Source organism: Pangasianodon hypophthalmus, chromosome 12 (genome assembly GCF_027358585.1).
Source record: "Pangasianodon hypophthalmus isolate fPanHyp1 chromosome 12, fPanHyp1.pri, whole genome shotgun sequence".
In the NCBI taxonomy this organism is placed as follows: Eukaryota; Metazoa; Chordata; class Actinopteri; order Siluriformes; family Pangasiidae; genus Pangasianodon; species Pangasianodon hypophthalmus.
The window spans coordinates 20,696,286-20,708,930 of NC_069721.1; the positions used below are offsets into that span (position 1 = coordinate 20,696,286).

At 39.1% G+C, this 12,645-nt stretch overlaps 1 protein-coding gene across 6 annotated transcripts in view; it reads right to left on the minus strand.

The window, feature by feature from the left end:
* rgs7b (regulator of G protein signaling 7b) overlaps positions 1-12,645 on the minus strand; it is a 118,619-nt gene that overhangs the window by 7,448 nt on the left and 98,526 nt on the right. For all 6 annotated transcript variants that reach the window (XM_053238602.1, XM_053238604.1, XM_053238603.1 and 3 more), the window contains exons 10-15: positions 8,994-9,068; positions 8,669-8,767; positions 6,479-6,540; positions 6,202-6,312; positions 2,817-2,942; positions 2,014-2,200 (exon numbers count right to left, since the gene is read on the minus strand). In XM_053238602.1, coding sequence (XP_053094577.1) covers positions 2,014-2,200; positions 2,817-2,942; positions 6,202-6,312; positions 6,479-6,540; positions 8,669-8,767; positions 8,994-9,068 — 660 coding nt within the window. The remainder of the gene's footprint in view (positions 1-2,013; positions 2,201-2,816; positions 2,943-6,201; positions 6,313-6,478; positions 6,541-8,668; positions 8,768-8,993; positions 9,069-12,645) is intronic.

A 12,645-nucleotide genomic window follows, 5' to 3' on the forward strand; every position in this document is an offset into this window, starting at 1 on the left:
GTAATTGTCCAAAGGCAGTATGGGGGCGAACAGGGCATATTGAGACAGCAGGATGCAGTATAGGGCAGTAGGGAGCATTTGAGGGCAGTAGAAGTCAGTGGAAATATTGAAAAAAATTGAAATTGAAGTGCTATGGAGCAGTAGAGGGCAGTATGAGGTGGTAACATGGACATTGAAGCAAAAGGGAAGTAGAGGTCAATAGGGGGCAGTAGAATGCAGTAAAAGGAAGTAATGGACAAATTGGATCAGTAAAGGGCAAATTGGAACAGTAGGGACAAGTAGAGGACAAATTTCAGCAGTAGGGAGCATTTGAGGGCAGTAGAGGGCAGTAAAGGCAACACTGCAACATTAGTGAGCAACAGAGGGCAGTATGGGCCATTAGAAGACAAACTTAGGCAGGAGTAGGCTGTAGGGGGCAAATTGGAGCAACAGGGAAAAGCAGAGGACATGCTGAAGCACAACGGGCCTTTTGGTGGGCTGTATAGGCTGTCTAGGGGCAAAATGGAGCAGCAGAGGGCAAACTGAGGGAGTAGGGGGCAGTAGTGGCAGTAGTAGTCTGTCACCAAGAATTCATTTTAACTGATCATTTTCAGAAGAACAAAGCACCTCTTCATTTACGCAAACACCACATGTTCTTCCAAAAAGCCCCGAGGCACACAAAGCCCTTCAACAAATGAAATGCTCTTCCATGGTCATGGTGTAAGACTGAAAGTTCCCACTATCACTGCCAAAGTCTTTAGCAGTTTTTAAGTCAGAGCACAGTTACAAATGATTAGCACTGTGACATCTGCACACAAGTATGTGACACATCCTGTCACACTGCACCAGTACATGTAACACATCCTGTCACACTGCGCCAGTACATGTAACACATCCTGTCACACTGCGCCAGTACATGTAACACATCCTGTCACACTGCACTAGTACATGTAACACATCCTGTCACACTGCACCAGTACATGTAACACATCCTGTCACACTGCACTAGTACATGTAACACATCCTGCAGCACTGCACCAGTACATGTAACACATCCTGTCACACTGCACCAGTACATGTAACACATCCTGTCACACTGCACCAGTACATGTAACACATTCTGTCACACTGCACTAGTACATGTAACACATCCTGTCACACTGCACCAGTACATGTAACACATCCTGTCACACTGCTCCAGTACATGTAACACATCCTGTCACACTGCGCCAGTACATGTAACACATTCTGTCACACTGCACTAGTACATGTAACACATCCTGTCACACTGCTCCAGTACATGTAACACATTCTGTCACACTGCACCAGTACACGTAACACATTCTGTCACACTGCACCAGTACATGTAACGCATCCTGTCACACTGCACCAGTACATGTAACACATCCTGTAGCACTGCACCAGTACATGTAACACATCCCGTCACACTGCACCAGTATATGTAACACATCCCCTCACACTGTGCAAGTACACATAACACATCCTGTAGCATTGCACCAGTACATGTAACACATTCCGTCACACTGCACCAGTACATGTAACACGTCCCGTCACACTGCACCAGTACGTAACACATTCTGTCACGCTGCACCAGTACATGTAACACATTCCGTCACACTGCACCAGTACATGTAACACGTCCCGTCACACTGCACCAGTACATGTAACACGTCCCGTCACACTGCACCAGTACATGTAACACATTCCGTCACACTGCACCAGTACATGTAACACATCCCGTCACACTGTGCAAGTAAACGTAACACATCCTGTAGCACTGCACCAGTACATGTAACACATCCCCTCACACTGCACCAGTACATGTAACACATCCTGTAGCACTACACCAGTACATGCACCAGTACATGTAACACAACCCGTCACACTGCACCAGTACATGTAACACATCCCCTCACACTGTGCAAGTACACGTAACACATCATGTAGCACTGCACCAGTACATGTAACACATCCTGTAGTACTGCACCAGTACATGTAACACATCAGTGTGACCTGGGCGTCTTCAAACGTGTAGCGTCCGGGGTCTTTGACATTCTGCATGGTCTTGTCGTAGCTCTTGGAGTCAAGGTTGATGGCACTTGGGGCTCCAGGGGCCAGAAACTCGTCCCAGATCTCCTGCACACGACTGGGCACCTCGCGGATCGGCCGCTTCTTAAGCTCCTGAACGGCCAGCCAGAAACTGCCACACACACACAAACACATTAAATAGACATAAAAAAATAGACTTTGTGGTCATTTATGAACAGACATTTTGGACATGTTAGGGCATGTACTGTAATAAAGTTTTTAGGTTAAAATTTATAGACTGCAATACTATACATGTAGTATTCTGTCAACTTTATACAGTAAATTAAAAAAACATCAGAATTTACTTAATTATTTCCTGTACGTGGAATTATTATTATTGGTTATTAATATTGATGTATATTACAGATGCTTTGCACAGGCCAGTTATAACAGTAGTTTAGGACTGAATATGGATAGTAAGACTTAATTACATGCTATAACATGTTTATAAAAAGTCTTTAGGGAATTAGTAGCTTTATGAGGAATCATTAAATTATAAACATGAAAATGTTTAAGCAAATATAAAGAATCAAAGTATAGGTAAAATGAGACAGGTGAAATACATCACTCACCAGTTAACACAAATGACTATCGGGATAAAATTCTCTGTCTGGTTTTGCCTTTTTCTGTTTCTTTCTTTTATTCAGTGTAGAAATACACAGATATAAGAGAGAAATGAACGTCAGCTCTGATCAGCTCAAATGTGTGTGAGGGTGAGTTCCTCTCACCACAGGTTCTCCGAGCTGAATTCAGATTCCAGGAACTTCAGGAACTGTTCTCTCCCTACGGGGTCCTTCAGAACCTCATCAAACCCGAAACCCCACCGCCGCACCCTCTGCTGACCCGGCTCCTTACTGAGAGAGAGAGAGAGAGAAATGAATAACAGGGTTATCTCTCTAAATGTATTCAATGCAATAAAGCCTGCATGAGACGTGATGAACACTATCATTTTTTTTTTCATTTTTCCAAGCCAAGTATTCAGTAATTTCACATTTTCCTGAGGGCTGAAAGACTGAATCATGTTTAAAGACATACTAATGACTGCACATGACTTTGCTTATTAATTAGCTGATTATGAATCAATTTGCTTATTAATTAACCTTGTTGTGCAGCCATTACCATAATGCTTTTTTTTTTACTAGGAGTGCTGACCTTAATCTAAAGGACAATTCACACTGGAAGTGTTTTCGAAGTGTTTTTTCCACATATCACAAGCTGACATTACTCCTTCCTTTTAATTAGCATTTCAATCCACGCCTGCTGTGTCAGAGGTGAGTGGAAATTGAGCCCACATGTCACATTGCCCTTGCTTTACATGTCATGTCTATTCTAATCCCACTTTCTATATGCTGTAAATGTATCATAATATGCAAACATATCATGATAGAAGAGTGTTTATATTGTAGTTATGCTCATAAATAATTAGAAAAAGACAAATAGGCTGTTTATTCACTTTCCCTCTGTCTCATGTCCTGTTTTTATTGATTTGTGTTGTAATTAAAGCTACCCGACTTCAGCTGTGTCCATCATCACATTCAGTGTTTCATTGTACATTTGTTTTTTTTTTTTGAACAAAAATGAATCTCACTTCCTTTTCGGTCATGTGTGCGGAACCAGTGTCATGTAAATTAAACTGGATGACCAGACAATGTCTTTTACAGTGAATATCAGTGGTAGATGGGGTGTGGTCAAATGTCAGCAGAGGAATGAGAAAACAATCATGGAGAACAAGCGGGTAATGAGTGAGTGGCTACACCTTTGTGTGATTAACTGAAACCTAATTTATAAGCTGTCTGTTTTGCAATGAGTGCAAAGACTGAGAGAAAATTGATTCTTGGCTCAATGAATAAATAAAGTAAGTTTCAACAGTGTCCTACTGTGTGTATGAAGTGTGTGCATCAGTGAGATCAGTTTTTTTTCTCTTTTTGATGTTAGTCCAAGATGTGCAGGAAAGCATGAAAAAAATTAATGAAAATGAATAAAAGCAACACCACAGTCTAATGCCTGCCTCCAGCATTCTCAATCCTGTTCCACACACCAGGGTGTCATATTACCAGTCACATTACCTTACAACAAGATAACGTCTAGAGAGACCATGACATTGCTAATATCTTTGTCTAGATACATGTCTTTAGCAGGAACTGCCCCTGTATAGGAACTAGATTTTAGGTTTCTGTCTACAATATACACACACACACACAACACAACGCTTCATTTATCTCCACATCTTATGCACTACTTAGGACTTCTTCAGACTCATTTAAGCCTAAACTAACTCTGGTCTGGTATAATCCAGGATGATTTATTTGAAATAATATTTTAGCACTAGTCTTTATCTACAGTGTACTCATGCTTAAATGTAAAGGATTATTATATAATCATTAATATTTAAATCCAGATTAACTCCAGTCATAGACTACTATTTAATCTGATTTATTCTAAAGTCTAAATTAGCATTGTGATTTTACTACAGTTCAGTGAGGCTTATTGTTTATTCAAAATTATGACCAGTCCTGTACTATAGTCTAGAGTACTCAAGTTTTCAACTATAATCTATAATCACAATGATCTTGAATCTAAATTAAGACCATGTCTAATTAAATAAAAGTGAAATAAAAATAGAAATGACTATAATTGGACTACAGAGGAGTCAGACTGGTTTTGAATCCTACGTTAGGACTAGTTCAGTAAAATCTGGCCAGAAAGTGCCCTGTAATGTATTGGCATCCAATGCTGTGTGTATTCCCCCCATGTGCCCAGTGTTCCTGCGATAGGCACAAGGATAAAGTGCTTACTGAAGGCGAATACATGAATGAATGGACAAACAGCACAGCTTCTACTCTGACCACAGAAAAGGTTTAGCAATGTTGACACACTCAATCCGCTCACCATGCTCCGGAAGAGAGAAACTGAGAGTGACGGACAGACATGGAGATTTAGCATTTAATGATGTTGACACAACTCTATCTGTTCAGCTCAGACAGAGAGAGAGAGAGAGAGAGAGAGAGAGAGAGAGGTATTGTTTAAAGGCATTGATAGGGGTCTATCGGTTGCCAGCAGCATGAGTGAGTGATAGAGAATGGATGGATTTCACTTCTAAGCAAATACACCTCAGTAAATATGTAAGCTCAGGCAATGGTGCAGGAGGACCGGGAGTGTGCGCAGCATCTGATAGCATGTACTTCATGGCTTAGATCAGACCTATTAAATATAGCCCTATTATACCACAACACTGCCAAATGCTCAATTCTGATTAGTCAGAATGGTGGTGGTAGTAATTTTCTATAAACGCAGCACTAAATATAGTGCCAGCTGTAAGGTGTCATGGTTGTGCTGAATACGGTGCAGAACTACACTATTGAAGGCAAACAAAACAGTCAGAGGTAAAGCTGTAACTTTAAGATTTCTGAGGAGTTTGTGCTTTCTTAGTAACATGACAAGGTTCTCAAGAGAGAGAATAAATGAGAGGCTGGTGAGGGACAACTGTTTATACCTGCTATAATGTGATAACAAGAACTAACTCCCTACTAAAAGTAACTATGAACGGATAAAAAGTATGACGTTTCATTCAAATTGCTGTGGTATAAAAGGAATAAAGCATCTCTGTACATGCTGCAAAAATAAACAACGTCGGGGTGGTAACTGTAACACTGCTTCACGTCAAGCACAAAGCTGCATTGTTGATTATTTTCCTACACACCCATAGTATTTTATTCCTTAACTAGCATACTGTACACACTTTCACTAAAACATTACTGATTTCCTAAAACCGTACTAATTCAGTGGAGAGTCTGATTCTGTATCGCCATTTTATTTAAATGAGTGAAATTCCTGCTTGCTGTTTATTTCCCCATCCTCCTTGTGATGGAGTGCTAAACTTCTCCTGCTGTTTAAAAAAAAAATCCAGGAACTCTGCAGATTTTTCACAAGTTTATTTCCACTCTCAGAACCTCTTCTGACAAAGCATGAACCGGGTATATTGCCTCTGGCTCTGAGCCTGTGTTTGCTAGTCGTGTCTTGCATATAAACTCTATTTTCTTTTCAGCTGCAAGGTGCTGAATTTTATTGCAATGTTTTACACACACACACACACACACACACACACACACACACCTGGCTTCCAGTTCCCAGAGAGTATTGTCATCTGAGATCCAGGGGTTTGATGACTCAGGGGAGGTTATGAAAGGGTCATACTCCATGTACTGCTCTGTGTAGCTCAACAAACTGAAGTGAAGCAAAAAAAGAAAAAAAAAGGGCAATATATAGAAGTCATAATGTTTCGTACATGTTGCATAACTTCCCATATGGCACTATATTTAATATATGTATAATACTACTGCACACATCACCCCTAAACACTTTTGCAGAGTTGCTGGAGAATAACACACACCTTTCTGCAACTTTGGACATTTTTAATCGATGTCTGTCCAACTGTGCTTGCCAATACTGTATCTGTAAGGTAATCACAAACATGAAACAGTTATTATATTCATAACAGCTAAATTATTAAAATTAATTCAGAGTGAAGCTAAAAGTCAGTTTTTGTGTGCTACATTAAAACACTTCCCTTTTCCTGTTTGCCTCTCTGACTCATTAACATTCAACAGCCAGATTAAGATTTAATGAGTGCACAGGCTAATTCTGTACTGTATTCGCAATGTACTCTGTATGCATGAATAAATAAGATGGAAACTAAAGTCCAGCCACTGCTACAGTCACAGAAGTGCACTTTCAGCAAGTTTCCTTCACTAGTTCAATTGCTCCAACTTAACGTGTGCGCAGTATTAACTTGCTTGTGTTCAAGTTAATATTGGGCACATGTTGCCCTAAACTGAAATAGAAAATCAAACATTTCATGCTTATCACACTTATAACGGTGTCTATGATGAATTTGTAAAGTATCAGACATAGTCCTGAATTATCAAAGAGATCAAATGCTGTAAATGTAAATATAATTGGAAAATAGATAATATTTGAGACCTGAGACACAGTGCCCATATTCAGAGAGATTCATATGCAGAGAAACCATTTTCTTTCTTACCATTAGATGAGTTTCTAAAAGAGGACCCCAGGCCGATTTTAGTTTCTGAGTTGTAGTTTTAGCAGCCTTTTTACTTTTCTACTTGGAACCCTCTCTGATGGGGAAACAGTCTAGACACTAAACACTTTTTCTTCTTTTTTTTCATCAGTCAGGATGGACCAAAGTCTGAACAACACCAAGCTTCACAGAAAGACCCTCTCATCCAGATTATTATTTTTTTTTAAATCTATGACTACTAAAGTTGTTTGATATCAGAGGTCACTCGGTACTATCAGCAGTTGAAACATTTCTTTAATCTCTTTCTTTTCACAAAGTGGTGTGTCAAAGATTATCTAGAGCCACTTATGCCAGAAAATAAATCACAACCACCTGGCCAATGAGTATAGATACGAAGTAAGTGTAGCTAAAAAAAAAACAAAAAAACAAATTACAAATATATCTGATAGTTAATATATTACAAATACATCTGACACTTAATATATTACAAATACATGATAGACACTATTATGGTCTATGATTTTAGGTGGTAGCTGTTCACTGTTCAAGCTAAGTGGTATCTCTGAAGTAAGCAAGTCAGAGGTTTGGAGTTAATCTACAGAAATGTATTAGTTAAAGTAGAATAGATATTGAAATTCCTGAATGTCTGTCTTCATAATGCTGATGAACTCCCAAACTCTCTGACATCACAATGCTGATAAACTCCAAGACTTTCTGACATCACAATGCTGATAAACTCCAAGACTTTCTGACATCACAATGCTGATAAACTCCAAGACTTTCTGACATCACAATGCTGATAAATGCCAAACTCTCTGACATCACAATGCTGATGAACTCACAGAACATCTGACACCACAATGCTGATAAACTCCAAGACTCTCTGACACCACAATGCTGATGAAGTCCCAGACACTCTGACATCACAATGCTGATAAACTCCCAAACTCTCTGACATCACAATGCTGATGAAGTCCCAGACTCTTTGTCATCACAATGCTGATCAGAAAGCTCCTGAACCCAGAATCTCTGACTTCACAATGACACTTTTATTTCTGTAGTAGTCTGTACATTCCAGGTTGTCTGAAACCAGGTTCACATTGACCCAGTTAGCCAGCCAAGGTGACAGGGACAAGGACAGATGTACTTGCTAGAGTATGTTTGTGCTTCTGACCTGTGTGTTCCTCCTCATTCTCATTTCATGACTGTTTATTCATAGGTGTTACAGAATGTGTCTAAGCTTGTGAGAGCGTGTGCAATGTGTTTTATCCTCTGTCGATTCTCATTTACAGCGTACAGAGAAACCTCTCACTACTTCCTGACCTCTAAAACAGTACATTTATGAGGCCTGATTTCTACTGATCTCTCACTAGTGTGTAACTGATGAGTGTCAGATAGAGTAGTAAAAAAAAAAACAATTTTAACAAGGTGGGTATGAAATAAATAAAAGTTAAATAAATCTTTTTTATCCTCTGTCGAGCTAACTAATCATCTGTCAGCTCCTATTGGTGTGTGCATGTGTGTGTGTGTGTGTGTGTGTACCTGTTCCTGTAGCTCCTCCTCAGTGGGCTCCTTAACCTCAGGTGTGCTGGTGTGTGTGGGACTGTGACTGCGGACATCATTCTGTAGACCATACACTGACTAAACACCATGAAACACAAGTAAGCAATAAACTCACCAACAGCGCAAAATAAAAGTACAACCTTCAATCTACTTAAAACACCAACTAAACCTTCTAAAGCTTTTCATACGGTTCATAATAATAATAATCCATAGTTTTTTTTTTCTTTTTAAATTTCATTCTCCCATGAGTTCGGCGTTCAGCATTGTGTATGAAATAGTGCAGACGACTGATCCTCAGGTTTACCTTCCGTGTTTTGTGCGGCTGTTTCATCCTGGAGGATTTCTTGATGTCGGCTTCTGTCGTATTCACACAGCCAGGCTGTGATCAGTCACAGAGAAAACACAATGAATCATTAGTCTGAGTCACATTCTTATTACTAAACAAACAAACAGAACACTTGCACTTTTCCAGATTCAGGTTCAGAGACAAAAACAGCGTTGTTCTCCTGATTCGTGCTTAGATTTGTGATGAAACAAACTGAAATACTGACAGTTGACTTGTCAGGGTTCTGTGACACTAATCACTCATGTTTCACTCAGAAGCAGGGATGAGATGTAGTACTGGTCTGATAGCAGGACAAAAATAGTGTATTTTAATGATACAGTAATAAATGACTACAAGTACAATATAATTTATGTCATACTTTAATGACACTAAAGGTTTTATCACATTGCTTCTATAAACCAGAAATTGTTGTAGTATTAAGACAAATACATCCGATGCCTTTGTAATTTTTCACTTCCATTTAGATTTAAAAATCTCCAATATTTTCTCTGATTTCTCAATTACAGCTTACAGAGAAACCTCTCTCTACTACGTGACCTCTAAAATAGTACATTTTTGAGGCCTGATTTCTACTGATCTCTCACTAGTGTGGCACTGATGAGTGTCAGATGTTGTTATTCTTTTGGCTGCTCTCATTAGGGGTCGCCACAGCGGATCTTTGGTCTGCATGTTTGATTTGGCACAGGTGTTATGCTGGATGCCCTTCCTGATGCAACCCTCCCATTTTATCCGGGCTTGGGACCTGCACTGAGAGTACACTCCCAGTGGCTGGGTTGGTTCCCTGCCCGGGAATTGAACGCGGGCCATGGCGGTGAGAGTGCGGGAATCCTTAGCTGCTAGACCACCAGGGACACTATGAGTGTCAGATGGAGTCGCAATAAGAATTTTTTTTATCAGGGTGGGTATGAAATAAGCCCCGCCCCCATGATGAACTGACATCACACTGTGTCACCCTGCATCCTTGCAATTTTTTTTTTGTAAAATATTCTGATAACAGAACATTATTACTGTCAGAAATCATCAGTGGGGGATTCTGCTACTGCCACAACACACACACACACACACACATTTTGTTCCTCTTATGCAGAGAGCTCAATCACAAACATGAGTGATCACCAGATCCCAACCGGAAATCAGTGTTCTCTCTCTCATTGATGTTCTATGCTTAACCCTAGTGAAGCGTATACACACATGTACAGATACATGAAGCGTGAAGGGAAATTTACTTAAACCCTGTTTCACAAGACTCACATAAACATGCCATAGAATATGTTACATCCTGCCATGACAGTTTATTTCCAATGGCATAACAGTGCCACGTTAGCATAATCAATAACTGCCATGATAGCACTATGAGGTTTCTCAAATGAGGTTTCTCAGGCTTCTAGTGATTTTAACATAAATATTGACTAGAACATCATTAGCGATTGTTCAATATAAAAAATAATCGTACATGCTGTTATAGGAAAGTAATCCATGACTAAACCAGCTTGAAGTAGATTATTTCTAATTCTATAACTGCACAACCCAAAGTGTTTTATTGCTCTTATACCACAGCAATTTGCCAACAGCTACAATTTGTTTGAGCTATAACTGTTTATAGTTACATTTTATGTTGTGGAATGTTATCTCTCACTACATCACACTCTCCATTTCATGCCCACACACCTACACAAACTCAGTGTGAGGTTGAGAGTCAGTCTGTTCCCCAAGACACACACAGACACATAATCCTGGTCACATGATCGCAGGCACACGACCATATTCCTCAGGGAGCTTTCTGAAGCAGAGAGCTCAATCACAAACATGAGCGGTCACCAGAGACCAACCGGAAAACAGTGTTTTCTCTCTCTCATTGATGTTCAACGCTTAACCCTAGTGAAGCGTATACACACATGTACAGAAGTGTGAAGGGAAATGGTAACAATTTACTTAAACCCCGTTTCACAAGACTCACATAACAGTGTCTTAAACATGCCATAGAATATGTTACATCCTGCCATGATAGTTTATTTCCAATGGCATAACAGTGTCATTTGAGCATAATCAATAACTGCCACGATAGCTCTATGAGGTTTCTTAAAGGTTCTTTCAATATTTAAGGGTTCTTAGCTTCCCAAAGGTGTTCTACTTTCTGATAGTAGAGAACCCCTTTGCAGGTTCTCTTAGAGGGACAATCCAAAGAACTCTTTTAAATATGAGTGTATGACACTCAAACTAATTGATTACTAGTTAGCATACATTTTATGACCCATTAAAAGGGTTATGACAGATATTATAATTTCTTATGACATTGTCACCTCAATATCAACAACTGTCATAACAGCTGTCATATTTGATTTAAATATTAGTCTGTGTAATATACAAATGTTTGCTAATAATGCTATGCAGTGTACGTTCTAATTTCCTGATGAATTCACCTATATAATTTCTCATAAATGTAACACTTTAATTTATTAAGTCGATGATGGTATTGCAAACAGCTTCTAATGACTTTTAACATAAATACTGACTAGAACACCATTAGTGATTGTTCAATGTGTAAAACATAATCGTACATGCTGTGTTTTATTACTCTTATACCACAGCAATTTGCCAACAACTACAATTTGTTTTATCTATAACCGTTTATAGTTACATTTTATGTTGTGGAATGTCCATGTGAAGTTAGTTGCTGTTATGACTTAAATTATAGCAGCTATAAAAAGAGTCATTCCCTCACCAGCCTCGCTTTTTTCTCCATCTTGAAGTTAATAAGACAAAAAAAATGCAGACTTTCCAGTGGCACAATACTTACTGACTCTTAAAAAATGCTAACACTGGAGACTTCTTCCATAAATATTAAATGAACATCTTAATTTTTCTTTATGTAACAATATATTTTTTATATTATAATATATTGATTATGAGGCTAATATTATGTATTATGATATTCTGCTATGAATGAGAATGAGCTTTATTAAAGCAAATACATTAGTATAGCCCTATCATTTCAATTACAGCCTTGAAAATGAGAAATCTAGAAAATCAGACCAATCAGATTTGAGAATTCAACAGCCCTGTGGTACAAGTCATGTTATTGAGTGTTATGACAGTACGCATGAAATAATATTAACAACTGCTATCTAGAGCACACTTGACACAAGCTGTCATGGAAAGGAACATTACGACAGCTCTCATGACAGTTAGCAGTAATGGTAACACACCACTCATATTACCGGACAGCTCATGACATCTGCCATGACATGATGATGATATGGTTAAGTTAGTTTTGATGCAGGGTTTAAACAAAGTGCTACAGAGAGGAACATCAGTATAATTGAATTATAAATCACGGCATAACTCGGACACTACAGAGTGCTGGTGCAGAAAGTCTGCCATTTCCAATTATGTGGCCCATCAGATCAGGCAGACAGCCATGTGTGTGTGTGTGTGTGTATGTGTGTGTGTATGTGTGTGTGTATGTGTGGTCTGCTAAACCTGTAGTGAGCTAATGAGGAAATGAGAGAGGACCTAGAGCTGGACAAGGGCATTTGATTGTGTGTGTGTGTGTGTGGGTATGTGTATGTCACTATAAGAACAATCAAGTAGCCACAGTCATATTACATAA